This window comes from Solea senegalensis, linkage group LG18 (genome assembly GCF_019176455.1).
Source record: "Solea senegalensis isolate Sse05_10M linkage group LG18, IFAPA_SoseM_1, whole genome shotgun sequence".
NCBI lineage: Eukaryota > Metazoa > Chordata > Actinopteri > Pleuronectiformes > Soleidae > Solea > Solea senegalensis.
This window is the reverse complement of record NC_058041.1, coordinates 10,202,981-10,222,079: the sequence shown is the minus strand read 5'-3', so window position 1 is coordinate 10,222,079 and position 19,099 is coordinate 10,202,981. Positions and strand designations below refer to the sequence as shown.

At 42.2% G+C, this 19,099-nt stretch overlaps 1 protein-coding gene across 1 annotated transcript in view; it reads right to left on the bottom strand.

Annotated features, from left to right (window-relative positions):
- Window positions 1-7,446: 7,446 nt before the first annotated feature.
- usp54b (ubiquitin specific peptidase 54b) overlaps window positions 7,447-19,099 on the bottom strand; it is a 51,760-nt gene continuing 40,107 nt past the window's right edge. The window contains exons 16-20 of the mRNA XM_044014469.1: window positions 17,590-17,737; window positions 14,537-15,345; window positions 13,156-13,283; window positions 12,911-13,042; window positions 7,447-9,802 (exon numbers count right to left, since the gene is read on the bottom strand). Of these exons, the coding sequence (XP_043870404.1) occupies window positions 9,716-9,802; window positions 12,911-13,042; window positions 13,156-13,283; window positions 14,537-15,345; window positions 17,590-17,737 (1,304 nt within the window). The 3' untranslated portion in view covers window positions 7,447-9,715. The remainder of the gene's footprint in view (window positions 9,803-12,910; window positions 13,043-13,155; window positions 13,284-14,536; window positions 15,346-17,589; window positions 17,738-19,099) is intronic.

Here is a 19,099-nt window from a genome sequence, read left to right as displayed (position 1 = left end):
GCTGTTTCCTCCTCCTTCTTGTGGGTGGAAGCTTCTTTATTCAATTGCGCAATAATATTCCACTTCAAAACACAGAATGTGCTCTCTGTCTGTCCATTTAGGCTGCTGTAGAATTATTTTACCACAAAATGGTTTTATTTTAAATTGAGATACACTCCTACCAACGTACTACACACAAGAAGAATTTAGGATCTGACCACGTCCTTCATTTTGTCATTATTGTATTATTTTTTTCAATAAATCCCTTCAGTATATTATTAATAACGTGTCATCTGGCTGTAGCTGTGACAAGGGTGACTGGGAACAGTTAAGCCACCAGATCTGGAGGGATGAAGGTGAAAGATATGAGATGTACAAGAGACACAGAGAACATGAGAGAGAGAGAGATGGAGACAAATGGGGCGCACCGTGAACATCACAGGAAAGAGCCAAAGTGCCAAAGAGGATGAGGGGAAAGGATGAGGATTTAAGAGTGTCGGACAAACATGTGAGAAGCGAAGGTAGAAAAAAATTGATTTATAGCCACTCAGATACGACCGTCTCCTCTGACCACTGTGTTTTCAATTAAAAATAACGCCAACAGACGATCTGTAGGGGCATGATACACATGAGGGCCAAACCCATGAAATGGGGGAGGCGAGCAGAGAACAGTGAAGTAGAAGAATGGAACAGGAACAGAGGAGAGAGTTAAATGTGTGAAAAGAGGATGAAAGGAAAATAAGATACAGAAGGGTTGCCATTGTGCGAGAGTAAATGACCTTGGCAACAAGCATTACTGTGACAGATTAAGGGTTAATGTCAAAGTGGGAGTCTTCGAAAGAAGAGTGGAACACTGTGTGGTCAGAGCCACACAGTGACACCAGTGGAAGTGGGGTCAGACAAGGAGAGAGACCGGGTCTGGATTAATATTGGTCTGGTATTCTTGTGACGAAGAGCTGTACAAGTTGAACAAAAGGAGCTCTAAAATGGCTCGGAGCAGGTTCCTCTCCTCCTTGATGCATACATTATGCTACATGTCTGTTTTCACTCGTGACCTATTAGAATAGATGTGACAGCTGACAGAAATGAGTCGTCACACCGGCTTTTGTTTTGGTCTAGTGTGTGTGCTCAACGCCGATTCCTATAAGCACTCAAAAATTGTGTACAGGACCTTCAAGGATGTCATTAAACTGTAATGTTCCAACACATGTTGGATGTTTAGCCTTTTATATTCCTGGTCACACAGCAGTAGAAGCAGCACATTACTGAGAGTGAAGACAGCTGATGACTCAGTGACTGACGACATAAATGACCTGATGAATGTAGCGGAGAATGAATGGCCGCTGGTCTGGTGGTACGTATGGTCTCTTACACGTGCAAGAGAGCAGTTGATAAGTCTTGGTTACCATAGTTACAGAGCCGTCTCTCTGGGATGTCCACACTGAGGCTTTACGTTTGATTCCCTGCCCACAGTCACTCAGAAACACCAGCTCGGTGTGAGTTCTGACACCACACACATGCACTGATTTGTCCAGACAGTTGAACTTTTAAGTGCGTGTCGGGAAGTAGCGATGCGTGTGGCTCTCTTTAACCGTGAGATTTCATGTTGCCCGTTCACCTCATGTTCATTCACTCAGTCATGACTTGCTTGAAAGGGTGTGAGGAGCCAAGAGGGGAAGCACAAGCCAGAAATAGACTTGAAAATAAATATAAAAAAAACAAAAAAAGAGAGACAGTGACGGCATCAAACCTACTTAAGATGCAGCACAGGGGATGCATGGGGTAAAAATAACCCCTAGGTTTATGTTCCTTTCTGTGATAGTCTTCTCCTGCTCCTCTTCCTCCTCCTCCGATGCACTATTTTTAGCCAAGGATGACTCTCCTGCGGGGAGTGTGAGTGCCTATGTCTGCTTCTGCACCACACGTGAGTTTTGCAGCACGTGCATCACTCTGGAATCAGACGCAGCCCACACCAGCCCCGCTGGTGCCAATACCAGAGGAGCAGGAGAGAGGAAGTCGAACACGAGGGCAGAGACAGAGTTGAATGATAGCCTGACTCAAAACGAATGATAAAAGACACGCATTGATCAAGTAATTAAAGCTGCAGGTGGCACATTTGCTCAGAAAATTGTTGATTGTGGAGTTTCACCCACATGTTGTTAACCCTCAGTGCTCACACCACGCTTCAATCAATGGGAAAATGTATTTCGGGCCGGGTCGGGTTCGGGCTTAAAGACCCGCGGGCCGATTCGGGTCGGGTTGTAATTTTCAGGCCCGTTGAGAACTCTACCACAGATGCACCCTTGGTAAATTGCTATGGGTATAATAAACAACTCCTTATATGGACTTCCTGGGAGTGTGTGTTTATAGGTTGCATATTCAGGCTTTAAAAATGTGTAGTTTTCGGTCTTCTTACGTGTTGTTGAGTCAAAGTTATGATTCGTTTTATATAGCATTTTTAGTAGTGATATAAAGTAGCAATAATTGTGCAGACGTCACAAAATAGAGCGTTTTTCTTTTATTGTTGATCATAAAAACGAGCCAGGTGAACTTTGAACTGTACGTATTTTGAACACACATTCTTATAGCCTTTGTATATACTGTATGTTTAAAAAATAGTCCTGGAAAAAAGGGTTAAAACTGTAACTTTTAAATAGAAACCAAAGTTGGATTCAGTCCACAATGTTAAATGAGATCACACAATGCTGTTTAAGCCTAGCAGCTCCACACAACTCTACCTCTGCACGGCTGTGTTTTGATGTCTCGTCGCCCTGGCAACATGCGCTGCATGCAAGAGCTGAAGACATAAAGAAAAGTTTCATGGACATCCTGTCTACTTTAGTTGTGAGGCTGTAAACAGAGGAGGTGAAACGGTGTCGTGCCCTCTCAGATCACATGGCTTACTCTCCCTCATTATTGCTCAAAAACCAAAAAAGTCGTCCTACTCTACCAATAATACTGTTTTTTATTGTTTTTGTATATGTCAGCTGTCCTTGAGTGTCCTAACAGGTGCCCATGAGTAGAATGTATTATCAATCAATACATTTGTCGTGGGTTTTTGGACTAGAAGCAGGATTATAGATAAATAACATTGGCTATGTTAGTGAAAAATGAAAAGAAAGAACTTTATAAATTATACATTTGTTTATGTATTTATTTTTGTTGACTTACTGATGTGGGATTACAGTATCAGCTCTGTCTTTGAGAAAAATATTGGATCACCATAAAGCTTATATTATATTTATAAACTTATATATTCTAAACTTATATTTTAGTCTTTCGTCTCTATGGAGACTTTCCCACCTTCTGATGCAGTCACAATTTATTACTGCTAGTCTTTTCTCTGGACTAAGTGTTTTCCCCCCAAATTTTACTTGGCTTGGCTTGGACCATAAACGTAGAGGACATTTTCGTCTTATTCACCTTTCAGACCCAGTGTGATGAATGTAAATCAAGCTTTTTCCTGCCTTAATGGCTGTGGCTCTGTCTTCGATTGAAAGAATCACAGCTCATTATCCCCTCTCTATAATTTCACTAGTTTTAAAGGCTTTTATCCGAGTCTGACTTCTCCACACGGCGAGTTTCTTTACTGTCTCAGTGTCGGCGCCAACCTTCATGAGTATGCCCTACTTGACTCTGTGTCACCATGGTATTAATGCTTTTGTTGATCAGATCAGTAATCTTTTACTGGGAATAAACTCTGAAGAAGGCGGTTGTGCTAAATTGTGTGGTACACATCAAGGCCATTATCTATTATTTAGTCTTTTTGTTTGACTCTGCACTGTAACTCTCACGGCAACACTATTTTTCTGTGATTTCACAAGGTCTCGGCTCCAGTTCTAAGCTTTGTTTTCAATACTTTTTTGTTAAAGGTGTGTTGTCACCACTGTCTTTGTTCTGTACCTTAGGTCCAATTAATATTACTGCCTCATATAATATATATTGTTGTTGGCATTCTAAACCTTACTGCTACATATATAATTCTATGCAAGACCAGCTAATTTTCCCCTGAATGGGAGCACTGTTTATTAAATCGACATAATGTACTTTTAAAGAAGACCCAAAACCTGTGATTGAGAATCATTAACTCATCAAGATAATGTTTACTGATATTGAAAATGAGAAGTACTGTGGGCTCATTTTCCAAAAGTCTTCAAACAAAGCTCTTTTTGCACCAGCATAGTCATCCCCTGGTGGCTAACCCATATATTTTTACTTTCAGCTTGGCATCAGGGAGGAAACCAGAAGACAACATCTGTTTTTTGCTTTTTTTTATACAAGGTTGGTTAAAAGCAAACACTTCACACTACCTTTTACTGCATCAACTGCACAAGATTAAATTGAAGTCACCAAGTGGCCAAAATGAATGCTTGCTTGTCACCAACAGAAGACGTTTTACACTCATATATAGAACCTCAGTGCACGTACATGAAGAATCCCATGTCATTTTCATAATAGAAGCCCCGATCAAGTTCCTCATATAATGGGATGCACTTATCATATGTCATCTCCATGCATAATGCACATTAAGCAATTAAGCAGTTTTTTTCTGTCATTATCCGTTGGAGTTTCCTGCAGGAATACAAATCATTTTGTCATTGTACAAGCTGCACATTTCTAAAAAAATAACCTAAACCTTTGCATTCTGCTCAGGACACGTCACTTCTAATCGATTACATTAACTGTTCTCTCGAGGATACCACTGAACACACACACACACACACACACACCAACGAGAGCCATTAAATGCACTCTGCCTAACTTGCAGGGTGAAAGATGGCACCGGTGTGTGAGGCTGGCTGTCTACTTCTGTCTCTGTGGTTGGAAATGTGTTGTTTCACTCAACAAATCAAGTGCCTACTGGTGAACGATCGCCAAACTCTCATGGATCTTCCACCTTCTGCCAAGGATCCAGTTACGTTTACAGTTGCCAAGTCTGCTTAGCCCAACTTTGGGCTTGTTTTTCTGTAAAGTTGATTAAAAATATCGGAGGTCGCGGGTTGCAGGTTCTTTGGAATTGTTGCTAAAGTGTAGTTGCGTATTTGGTCTTGTACCAAGACTGAGTTGTCTTATTTGACTACTTGATATTTTTGATACATTATTTAAACACAGGATAGTTTGTCCACTTGTTGTATCCATCCACAACCGCGTTCTCTCCACCCCCTTTTTAGTCTGTAAGTCTGATGGAGGAGGTTTTTAACAATGGCAGGATTTAAAAGATTTTTTGGTTCTATTTTATGATATATTGGTTTGAAGTCCTGGACCTAAAAGAAAAAAGGAAGATGGGTACATAAAAAGCAATAATACATGGATAATAAATGGATTCAGGATGGTATTTATGTGTATATAAAATTGATTTGCAAATGTTCATATATCATACTATTTAATTATTTTGAGAGAGTGAGAGAAGTCGCTCGTTTTGGGCTTGTTCTCGTAGGCCCAGTTTCTTGTTTCTCTCGCGAGATCTGGCAACACTGCCGACTCACCTGTACCGGGCTTCCGCTCCACCCTTCCGGTGCAAGCTAGTAAAGCTAAAGGTCTGCCTCTAGCTTGCTCTTCTGCTGTTACCGTGGATTTGAACTTGGATTATTTCGTCGCTGTTCCCTGGATCCAGCTGATGTCTGTCTGATACCGAAGACCGGCTTGGATGTGGTTCCGGTCCCGCCGCCCCTGCTGTCCCCGGTGAATCTCCTCTGTGCCGGTGAGTTCAGCGCTTTTTCGGACACTTTTACAGGCTGATTTAACTCTCATCTACAGACCTCACAAATAAAATAGGAACTTTATACTTTTTTTGTTTGTAATTGTGCCTAATTATGATCGTGTCATTATTGGAGATTTTAATATCCATGTGTCTGGTCCACACACTTGATCTTAGATCTTGTTCTCTCACACAGTGTGTCTGTGTTAAACTTGGAGATATGTGACAGTGAGTTCTCATGATCACAAGGCAGTTTTATTTGAGGTTGGATTATCCTGCGCTGCAGTTAAATCTCGCGCTCCTGCTCGGTTTTGTCGGATTATTAACCCTTTACCTGCTGCTCAGGTGTGAGGACAGAAGCCTCTCTGTGGTCAGATTTATAGGACAGCGCGTCTTTTAAACTGGAGCACATAAGAAAGAACAGTTTTGGCGTCACTCCACTGGCTGCCCGTGCAATTTAAAAATCTTTTTAAATTTAAAAATCATTACACACTCTTGTCTTTTAGGTCGATCAAAATCTTCTTTTGCATGTTAAACAGATCTCCTGCCTATTTTTAAAATCAGTGTCTTAAAACTCACTTTTACTCTTTGGCTTTTGACCCAGTACGAAACATTAATTTGACTTGTTTTTATTGTACATTGTTGTTTTTACCTGTGTTGTTTTAATGTTTTTCTAGAGGTCCTTTATTGTTTATTTTAGGTTTCTATATTTTACTTATCCTTGATGTACAGCACTTTGTTTCAGCAGTTGTTTTTAAAGTGGTTTATAAATAAAGTTGGATTGGAATGGATATACTGGAGAGAAGTCAGTATGAATGGCCTATTGCTCAGCTTTTCCTTGCTTTGCTCTGTGGGGTGTTTTTTTTATTTATTTATTTCTCACAGTGATGAAACATAAAGGTCAGTTCTTTTGTGAATGGGCAGGAGTGACTGAATCAACAAGCAGGCCAGTGAATCACTGGCTACACCTGGTGGTAGAGGGAGGAACTGCAGCGTTGGCTGCTAGTGGTGGGCAAGAATGGTGTTCATGTAAATGAATGGAAACAAGGTTTTTGTCACGAAGCAGTACAACACATAGTACAGCACATTGTATGCGTTACTTGTACGTTTATTGGCAGTTGTCTTGGGAGAACGTGTTGCAGTTCATGTGTTGAAATATTACAATTCCACTGTGATGATGAGAGGAATACACTTGTCTGAGCTACAGTACTGTGCAAAGGTCTTAGGGCATCACCAGCCATGTAGTTTCTTTATCGCTCTCTTTGTCTCTCAAATTCTGCAATGGGCCACACAGTTGGTGTAGAGTTCGTCTTCCAGAAACATGCAATATGGGGATTAGGCAAAGTGGACACCCTAAATTGTCCAATCTGTCCACTCTAAATTGACTGTAAGTGTGAGAGTGTGAGTGGATGGTTGGTTGTTTGTCTCTATATGTGTCCCTGTGATGGACTGGCGATCTGTCCAGAGTGTGACGCCTATGCTGCCCTATGTCGGCCGATATTGGTACAGCTCCCCCCGCACAAACCTCCAGCTCCAGTTTTGACAGAGCCAGGGGTCGTGCTATTATTCAAGTGTAAGCTTAGTTCACACTTAATACTTAAGACATGTAAACCTATAGAAGCTGTCTTTCTGGAACCGCACTGCGTGGAAAACTATTTTTGTGTTAGAAACACTGATAACCTCTACATTGTGGGTGTTTTCTTGTTTTTCCAAGGGAGAAGATTTTCCAAACTCACTGCAATTGATGTGACAAGAATGACACAGATATGTTAAGGTGGTTACGCCCCCTGTGGGAGTGCATTGGTAATAACTTTATTGCAAAAATACAGGTTCCCTCTATCCCCGAGCAACAACAGCCCAGAACTGACACACATAGTCTGCACACACCCACTAACAATAAACCATCTTTAGTAGTACCTGGTTCACTCTCTACCCTCCTCTGACAATCATGCCATTCGCGAAACACACACGTTCATCCTGGTTTACATTCATTCATCCTCTCTCTCCATCTTAATCTCTCCTTGTTGCTCTTTTTTGCATTCCATTGAATGAAACGTAGTAGTAGATGCAGAACAACAAAGTTCACCAGCAGCATTAAACATGAGATTCTCCTTCTTCCTCTCAGTGTCTTGGCCAGAGTCTGTGAGAGCGCCCGTGGGTGGGTGTGTCTGCCTCCTGACTGTCTCTGATACAGGATTGTGAGGGAAGGTTGATTTGCATAGCGGACTCATGCGCTACAATTGGCTACATTCTCCCACATCCAGAACTCCAAAACAAACAAACCAAAAACATTGACAAAAATTTTAACTTAAATGGAAAAAAAACAAAAGGTCAATGCTAAATAAGCTCTCTGAGTTAAGTGCCAACCTTTGGTTTAGTTACATCGATCAATCAACATCACTGAAGTCTTGAAGAACTTCACATAGGCCAGTTTTTTCTTTAAATAAGGACTTTGTTATTTTTATATAATATTTAATAAAGCATATAATAAATGTTCTCTACATACGTCAAAATGCTACTCAGTAAACGGGGAGAGAATTAATTTTTACCTGTTCATTATAATAACCGTTCATATAACTGAGGAATGGTTGACATCTCTAAAGAAGATAGCTCACTGGCTGAAAATATACCTCTAATACATATATATCATATAAAGTATGTTCATATTAGACATGTCACTGTCTCAGGCTGAAGATGAGCAATTTTTCTATTCACATCTGAGATTGCAAAATCAGCTTCAGTGGGAGAAAGAAACAACAAAATGTGAATTCGTAAGTGCCACTGAAGTTCACCTGAGGCCTTTAAGTAAAACAAACACCACTGATTTCTCTCAAACGGCTTCTCGGTCAAACAGCCTTCGGAAAGTGCACTTCTGCCAAATAATCTCGCAAAGCGCACTTGAGTCATCTCTCGTTTCACGGATAAAGCCTAAGAGAAGGATTTCCAAGCCTATATTCCCCTTTATTCCTTCTCGACTTTCCTTCCCTGCTGGCCTATTTCTGGTGCTACTGGTTCCTATTAGGAAGGAAGAAAGCAAGCAAGGATAACAGAGAGCAAGAAAGGAAAGAAGGAGAGAAAAGAAGCAGAGGAAAAAAAGGAAGCGCTTTTCTTGATTAATCTCCCGGTAGAAACGGGAGAGCTGTCATTAGGTCGGCGAGCGGTTTGGGGGCGGAAACTCCAGCTAGACACTTGTGAAGTGCACTCCACTCGTATTTGAAATGCAGACATGAGGAAGTACCACTTTAAGTTTATCAATATTCGTTAATTATCATTATCAACATTCCATAAGGTCTTATTAATTAACATACAGGTTTCATACATGTGTTTTTCTGTACATGACTTTTAGTTGTTAGAGAGTTCAGTCTCGGGCGGGTTTACTGTGCGCACACACAGAAAGAAGAAAACAAACGGACAAACCCGAAAAGAAAGAGAGAGAAAAAATATGGCTGTCCATCTGAAACAGTTCGGCTAAGTGTGCGTCCAACAGGAAATGCCCGTGAAGAAAGAGGAAGAGGCGTGGCTACTTGGTAAGAACTTCCCCCTGAGCTGAGGGTCCTGTGAGACAGAGGGCAAGTCTGCTGAGAGCTCAGGTCCCAGTCAGACCGGGGCCGATGCGACACCAACGGCAAACTGAAAATGCCATATGAGCGCGGCATGCTCGCCAGGCTGGCTACACAGGAAATCCCTCTGAAAACCAAGGGGGAGACAAGAAACAACAGTCCAGGGAAGTAGGGGAGGAAGCTTGAGGTTGTAGTTGGGTTCAGAGTGACTGCATAGACAGAATAGTAGGTTAAAGGAGGGGAGGGGAATAGGCAAAAAGGGGCGAAGCAGGTTGCTGCAGGCGCTGAGGGGGAGGCTCTACATCAGTGCAGATGTGCATGTGTGCGTGCATGTGTTTGCGTGTGCATGTCGTTTGAGGGAGAAGGAGAAAGATGGGGATCGTAGCTGAATTTGATCCTCCTGAGCCTGGTCTGTCAAGGTGAGGCCATCGAGGACCCTGGTGCCGCTGCCCCATGTGGGAGTGGACGCGGTGAGACATTAGTGGAACAGAGCAGGACTCTGGTCAGATGACAGCTTGACCCCCGTCAGACATAGCCAGAAACTGCCCGCGCTGCCCGACAGCTCCTGGACGAGAAGAGAGAATGAACAGAGGGGTCAGATAAAAAAAAAATATATATATCGCGTGTAACGTCAAAAATCGTTGTCATAATTCACACAATACTGATCTGTCAGTTCCACATAGCTAACGTTTTTTTGTCAAGACAGACGGAGGCGACGGCAACATTGCGTTGGTGAAGCAAAACAGATGCAAACAGGTTGGAGGATGACTGAAGACACAAAGATGCACCTATGAACGTTTCCTAGGTAATGTGGAAAAACTCAGTCTGAATGACTGAGTTTGATGGGATAAATATTCCTTGTCTCCATCCACACGGTATCAAAGGTGTACACACTGTAGCTTTAACATGGAGGTCAACAGAAAAGACTACATGTTGCTGAAAGAATCAACAGATAGATTTAATAAAAAATAGACAATGAATATGAAATGTCTTACATTTGGCATATTCTTCTTTGTTCTAAGTTTTATTAGATTACAAATGTGGATTTCATTAGTTTGAGTTGGTTAATTGTTTATTGAGTGATTTTACAGATTGTGCTCAAATGTGAGCATCAAAGTTGCTGTTGTATTCAAAAGATTTGATTCAACATTATTGATTTGGAAAAATGATACTGTTATTGTTTTGTATTGATTTCAGTGAATACTCAGAAATCTGGAGCAGGTGTTGACATGTGAATAAATTCAGGTTTCGGATTGTGGGAAACAATGTTTACATATAAGTGACACACAATCGTACACAGGACAACACAATATACAAAGTAAACCTTTTGGTGCACACCGCATTGTTTACTTAAGACCAGATGTGGACCCATTTGAATCGATTTGACCTCAGATCTAATCCGGTAGAAGATGGTGAATATAAATCTGACGAGTGAGTGTTTGCACTCGCTGCTTTGTAATCATATTGATTTCTAATTGGCTAATTATTAAATTATTGATAACAAAAGGTCAATTGGTTAATGCGACTATTTATGAGTTTATTAAAAAAGACGCATTATTAAAAGAGTGTTGATTCCATTACTTTATCACCCAGGTCATGTGGCGTCACTTCATGAAAGTAACTTCTTTTTTTTCATTATTATTATTATAATTATTATTATTATAACCTTTATTTAACCAGGAATGATCCAGTGTCCCGGCCAAGACAGATAGCGGTACATATAGGTTCTTTTATTATTCGGCCATCTCTAAATTAGCAACTTCCACATTCCTAAATACAAACCTAACAACTCAGTATAGACCAGCTGCTGCTCACAAATCAGAAAGGCCTCTGTGCAACCCTGGCACCTTTTAAATTCTCTACAGAGTGTTCTTCCTTATATCATTGTCCTAACGCTAATGGGGGAAAAGGACCGATGGTTGACCCTAGGTATCAGCAGAGGATGGTGCCGGTCCTCTTGACCTTTAGCCTCCCCTCTAGAGATAGATACCTTAACTCTTGGGTTCACAGAGTAACAGAGGATGCCCAAGTGTTAACATGTCATTGTTCATGTTTCGGCATTGTCTTGATTCTCCTCGGTACTGAGCTGTCTTCAATAAAGCTTCTCATCTTAAGTTAAGAGACTCTCTCCAGCATACAATGTAAAAAAAACAACAACCCCAAAACATTACAATAACAAAATAAATAATAAAATAAAGTATGTTCCAGAATGGAGGAGTTGTGTTTTTAAATACTTAAATGCCTCAGAATAAGTCCTGTATGATTGAAGACATGACGGGACCAGACCCAAGATAGACTTACTGTATAAATTAAGATACAGCAACACAAGCATACAATAAACAGTGATGTGTTGGCCGATTAAAGTCAGCGATGTACGTCAAAGCTCCATGATGGTCTATATCCAGAGTATGTAAAGTGTGAGAGGATCTGTGCACGTGTAACACGTCACCATGGTCGAAGACGAACATAAATGTTGCAGCAACAAGAGAACAGGACAAGACTTAATTCCACAATAAAAACCCGCTTAATGGGTTTATGGTACGCAGATAAAATAGAGTTATATTATATTACATTTTTTTTCTGGTGGTTGTTTTTTCCTGTGGTTCAAGCGAGTTATTCTAATCCAAGATATTAAAATAATAATACAAAATACAGTGTCTCTGCTAAAGAGATGCTGTCGTTGGCATATGACAAACAACATGATGTAAAAAAGGCTGTCAGGTGTGATATGTGTAAAAAGTGACACCTCTGTTTGTCAGACTCTTTGCTGCATAAGAGTGAATCTATATAACTAACACAAAAACATGCAGCGTGGCAAATTTTTGCATACTGTAAGGGCGATTTGCCCTGATTCTGTTTCTCTGATTAAAATAACATTTTTAACTTGAGTCTTGATTGTGTCACTTCCCAAAATACGGAAGTAAAATGTCATTTTGAGTCACCGTGTCTATATTTTGGATTATGATCTAAGTCTTAGTGTAATGTGACACATGACACATGGCATCTTTGCACAGGGATAAAAAAAAAAAAAAAAGGACTGACTGTCCACAGTAAAAAAAAACAACCCCAACACATAATCAGTCCACATCCCCGCGATATGGCCATGTGCAAACAGGGGCTTAGCCTACTTTAGTGCCGGATGAGTGTGCTTTGCCAGAAACTAAAATGCTCCCCGGTGTTTTCACAAAATACCGGGACACGACTTAAAACCTTGCTTTTCTGTTTTGATTCTAAAGCTGCTCTCAAAACATTCATCTGGCACACAAGTATACTGTCCCATTCTTAAGCTTGTGACTTTTTGTTGTTTTTAATGTAATTTACAGGTTGGTTTTTTTTTACCTGTGAAGCAGTGGAGGGAGGTGGTCATGACAAGGTGATGAGGATGATGGAAGAGATGATAGTGGTGGAATAGCAACAGGGACTCAGAAGAGAGGAAGTAAGCAAGGAGAGGAACTGACATCAGTCTGCTTCACCTTAGAGGGAGAAAGAGGAAAGAGAAGGACGAGAAGGCACAGAGAAAGAGGACAGAAAGGAGAACAAAAAGCAGGACAAACAGCAGGGAAGAAGAGCACAGGGCAAAGCCATGTGTAAAGTGCCACGGTGATGTATCAGGCAGATGTAGTTCAAGAGCACAGCCATAAGGGGGCAGCAGAGCTGAGGGAATGCCACTCACAAAGCTGCGGGTTGCAGTCATGCGGCTGCGGCGCGAGGTCACTACTGTGCCACTCAGGCTGCGTCCAATTTGCCTCCGATTTTCCCCATCGTCAGTCTCCGCCCCAAAGCGCAGATCACGCAACATCATTGGCTGCAGAGGGACAAAATGTCTGTCAGAGGTTGGGAAATGGATCCAAATGCTGACCTGTGGGGGTGGGGTGGAGGGGGGGGGCGGTGTTGCAATTTAAAGACGCCCAGTGTCACCTTGTTGAGGTAGGTGGGGGTGCTGGTGCAGTCTGCCCCGTACACACTCCTCTCCATGTCTGCGTTGGGGGTCTTAGAGCGAGCCTGCCCTCCCACTCTGGATATGAGCCTCTCTGATGGGCTGCAGCCTGGAGACACACACAGTCAGCAGGTGACACCGTGAACACAGCCTGAGCCTCCTCTGCAAAATACGACATGTGCCATTTGACTTAGGCTCATTAGCAACCTGAACACTTCTTCTTATATATGTCTTATATATGTATATATACATATATATTCATATATATATATATACATACATATATGTGTATATATGAATATATATATATATACATGTATGTATATATATATATATATATATATATATATATATATGTATATATATATATATATATATGTGTGTGTGTGTGTGTGTATATGTATATATATATATATATACACCATCAACAAATTAAAAATTCTGTGTATCATATGCAATATTTTATAAGCATTTTACAGTAATACATTTCTGGAAACTCTGACTTCAGATGGACCAAATTTGGGGAAGACGGTGACGACACCAAGAACAAGGAAAAGGGAGTTTTATGATAAATTGGATGACTGAAAAGAACCATTTCAGATGCCAAAAGCCATTAAACACCTAAATAAAGTTCTGTAATTAGTTACAATAATGTGGCAAAACAATCTCTGACGAACAGTGAATACATATAAAAACTGAAAAACAGCTTTAGGAAGTAACTCCATTAAGACTACTGTTGAAAAATAAGAGTCATTTTAACCGGAACCTGAATCAAATGCCACAAACTGTGTCTCAGCTCCATATTATATGCTGATTATGTACAATGTAATGTAAACTATATTCTGTTTCAGACTAAAAGGAAATGCTGTGAGATTTGCCTTTAGTGAATTTAGGCAGAAAAAAAACATGGATGTGACCATGACTTTACAGTAAATACAAGACGAGTAGGAATCAAACTAAAGAATGCACACATTTCTGTTTTGAAAACTAACAACAACCCTGATTATATTGTCATTTATGTTCAAATTAAAACTTTTTTTTATAATTTTATAGTGTTAAAATTGGACTCTTTTGTACTATTTGTAGAGTTTGGTCAAAACTCCACTATGTGATTATTGAATCCTCTCTATTCATTATTTGTGGATTAATATCTAAATGATGCATGTAGTTTGAATACTACTTATCATAGTGGCTCTTGGTTTGGTGTGTGTGTGAGTGTGTACACTTGTGTTATGTCTTTGGGACCTTTTCTGGCATAACCACTGACCTTAGACATTAGGACATTTGTCCTCAAGGAGACCAATAGCTAGTTAGGATTAACTGGCTATGTTTAAGGTTAAGGCTGTGTGTGTGTTTGTGTACCTGTCTTTCCTGCTTGTAGACTGGCCTGGTAAAGGGAGTCAAGCTCTGTCAGCTCAGCCTCTTCGTGTTCACAGCGAGGGTCACCGTGTTGCCCTGGGGCATGCTGGGAGCTGTAGTGCCCTGGAGACGACTGGCAACTGTAGCTGTAGTTCTGGCTGGACACCCGGGGCCCAATGGGAACACAGCAGTCTGGGGGTGTGCTGTACGGTGTCACCACGGCATCAGGGCGGTCCAAACTCCAGGAGGACCAATGACGTGTGCTGCCGTCAGAGGCGGCGCCGTGCCTCAGCCAGTGCTGAGTGGCGACGGCGGGGGAGTGGGGCTGCGGAGGCTGCCAGAGAGGCGCGAGAGGTTTCCTCTCCCCAGTTGCTTCCAGGGGGGAGGGAGGGGCGGAGGGTGGAGGGGGAAGGTGTGTGTGCGGGGGTTCAAGGTGTGTGGAGTGTGCGGTGTGTGTATCCCAGAGACGCAACGGAAGCGAGGGCAGAGAGATGGCAAGATGCTTCCCGAGAGGTCTGACGCTCACCCCCCCTGCCTGCAGCAACTCGCACATCCTCACCCCTGTTCCCTCCCTCCCAACCTCCTCTTCCTCTCTTCTCCTCCCCACACAACCACCCTCGTCCTCCTTCGCTCGGCTGGAAGGGGCACAAGGGTGAGTAATGTTGAGGGTGAGAGGGGGGCGAGGGGGAGCCGGCCGATAGAGTGGAAGGGGCGGGTCCGGGCCCAGAGCAGAATCCTGGTTGGGCACTGCCTGGTCTTCTTCCTCCTCCTGATTGGGCGTCAGCAGAACTTGGACCGGGCCAGGCTGTTCACTAGAGGATATAGGAGAGGGAGGGTGTCAGTCAGCCAGCAGCACGAAAATAAAGATGCAGAAGACAGGGGGTCTCTGACGTCAGGTGAGTTACTGCATAGAGGGAAGGTCATAACAGCATATCAGGATAAACAAGCAGACACCGATACACACACACAAACACACACACGCTAACGTACAAAACAAACAGCTACACACACACACAATGATGCAGCCCCGTGTGCAAGCGTTGCTCTGTGCATTTCGCAGGCCATGCCGTCACTTCCTGATCCGAAACATGCTGTATGTGTGACTCACGACACGAGGGGAGATTTCGTCTGTAATCTGATTTTCCAAACCGTAATCTACCCTCTGCTGCAGCGAGCCCTGGTGCAGTACATCAACACTGAAAATAAATGTTCTGCCTCAACAGTGCGGAGTAGCTCAGTCTCACTGGAACACTATATTACTTTATTGATTTACATATATTGATATGTGGAGGTTATGATGTATGTTGAGCATTAGTGGCTGTCCTCGTACATATTCTGCAGTCTGTCGCTGTGCAATGAACTACAGTGTGTGTGTGTGTGTGTGTGTGTGTGTGTGTGTGTGTGTGTGTGTGTATCAGCTGTGTGTGTGTGTATGGCTCAATGTGTGTGTGTGTGTGTGTGTGTGTGTGTGTGTGTGTGTGTGTGTGTGTGTGTGTGTGTGTGTGTGTGTGTGTGTGTGTGTGTGTGTGTGTGTGTGTGTGTTGGTATTTGTGAACAGCAAGTCAGTAAATTTGTGTGTGTCTATTTTGATCCAAGTGTGCAAGTGCAGGCCTATATGTGTCGAAGTAGGATCCAGTCCCCATCCCCCACATTAACTCTCCCGTCTCTTTTCGGCCTCAGTAATTACCCAGCAGGCTTTGCAGCAGCGGGCCATAAATCAGAGGCTTGTGTTGATCAATAGAGGAGAGGAGGAAGGTAATAAAAGTGGCTGAGTGCTGAGCTTTACCTCCACCTCCTCCTCCAGTTACTCCAGTCCTGCTGTTAACAGTTTGGATTTACAGTTTATTAATTCTTGAGCAAATTTAGCTGCAGTTTAAACTAAAAGCTGGGACTAACGTTAACAATTAAACACCAACAATCCTTGTCCTTATTCAGCTGCAGCACTGAGACTTCTCACAACATGTCACAGGAGGATTATTCTATTAGTAACTTCCAAGCTCAACACGAGCCTAAGTTTAATTTGCGATGCTCATTGACGTGTAAATTTGTGATAAACAATAAATACATTTATTGTATAAAGAGTATAAATTAGTATCTCTGGATTTTTGGTTCTGAAATCTAAAGGTCACATCTCATCTCATAACTTAAATAAATTTGGAGTCTGTCTGCTTTTAAATATTAAAGTTTTCGCTATATTTTGAAACAAAAAGCTTAAAAATAAACATTTTTCCATTTGCAGGAAAAGTTCTTGTTGAAAATAAACTGCTAACACTCACTTTTCCTTCACACATATACAAAAAGAAACGGAAAAAAAAGAAAACATCCTAACGCATCAAAAGTAAAACATACTGACACACAGGCACCGCAGCAAGAAGCAAAAACACAAACCACAGCACAGAGTCTCTGACTGCAATCTCAAAGCAGGACACAGGGCAGAAACTGCAGCTTCACAGTGCATGGAAGAAAAGATCAGCCGAGCGCACAGAGCACAGGGAAGCCTTGGCAGCACACAGCTACAAAGAACGACACAGAAAAACAATGAAGGGAAGCGGTGAAGCGCAGAAAAGCAGAGAGCAACACAACCTCGCTGTCATTATTCTCGATGGCAACACAGAGCTCAGAAAAGCAGGCGTTTACTGCACTGCAACAGACACACAAACACAGAGGGAGAAGAAGTTACTGTATATAGTCAAATGTGTGTGCTGGAAAACACATGCACATTGAGACGCACACGCGCGCGCGCACACATACGGAGACAGCAGGGTGCGAGAGTGCTGTGTGTGGGGATTCTGGGATTTTGAGCAGCCAGAGCTGAAGACAAACACAAAAAGGTGTTTTCAAACAGCCAGCACCCAAAACGACACACACACACACACACACACACACACACACACACACACACACACACACACACACACACACACACGGTAGTCCTGAAGTGGGTCTGAGGGTAAATTGAGGTGTGGACACACACACACAAAATGAGGGAGGGGGGGGTAAAAAAAGAGGGTCTGAGGTACCATTGCAGACACACAAGGAGATGACAGTGGTGGTACCTGTGAGGCCCCTGTGGACGGACGCTTCCCGTCTCCCGTTCCATTTCCTGTTCCTGCCTGCGTTTGATTGGGCCCCCAGTGCTCCTCATGCACGCAGCTACAGCCAATCCGCTATGAGCGTTAGCCTCATGCAGGGGTCTGAGCACAGCTGAGGATGTTACCAATAGAGCGGGAGATAACAAAGAAAAAGGAGGAGAGGAAAATAAAAGACAGAAAGATATATATATATATCGACAGGGAGAGTGAGGTCACCGGGGTATGAGTGGGACAAAGTTGAGACAGAGAAGAGAGAAGCAGAGCAGAAAGAGTGGTTATGAGGGGGCTGGCATGCATTACGCTCCTCTAGTCAACAGGTGTGTTCTATACAGTTGCAAAGTGGGAGTGGGTGTCCTCTTTAAATGATTACTAATAGTCTACTTTGAACTGATTAAATGAACAATTTAAAAAAAATAGTCAAATAGATTATTTGATTAAAAGCTGTTCTATGGACGTGACTGGAAGGAGACTACGAAGTAGTTTACATTAAGGATGAACTGATATGATGGGATATTGGACAGATAAAAAATGTAAAATCTAAATGGCAATCAAAACATTCTGTAATATTGCACGTGTCGCTATAAACTGGCTGTATAAAAAATATGATTTTAGCTGATTCATGTTGTAGGCTGCTTATTTCTTCTCTTACATGGAGAATCACGTCGGGGCTAAAATCGGTATTGGTAGATACCCAAAGGAAAACGTAATATCCAGCACTCCCCCAGTTTACAGTTCTGCTGCTTACGGTGAGCTACAGACAATAAATTCCACTTCATTCAGTTCACGTTCACACCCTGGGCCAGTTTCACACAAATTTATGACTATTTATTTATGAGTATTTTGTTCCCGCTCACATCCAAAGAGCACATCGGATTTGTGGCAGCTCTGGGGCTCATGGGCGTCGTGGTACTCCAGCCATCGATCACACCGTCTCTGCAATATTCTTTAACTGCAAATATCATAGGATCTACAAACGTGCATTTATTCGCTCACGTTGGCAAATTCAGTTCCTTTCCCACTTCACAACACGGGTGTTAATGTATCAATATGTTAATTTTATTGTGACGTTAGTGAGTCAAAGACATTAGACTAAATGAGGGGCAAAGTTGAGGCTACATTCATTGAGCTACAGGCACCAGACAGGAGGGAAAAAGAAAGGGACAGATCAAAAGATTTGTTTCCAGAGAAAGCTGTCTTTAGTACGTAGCCTTGTGAACGCACCCTGAATGGTGTTACTTTGTTATAACTAAGATGCAGTAGAGGAGAACAAAATGAACGATGGCTGAAGGCCGCCCTCGTTGTTGTTGTTGTTGTTGTCGTCGTCGTCTGTAATGACCTCTTACAGTGAGGCACTTTGTCTGGACTTCACCTGAAACCATTGCTACGGATGTGGAAACCCACGTTCTGTTATGTAAGCGCACCATAGTGATGCCATCTGTTCTTTTGGGGAAATGTGTCCTTTCAGTTAGTTCAT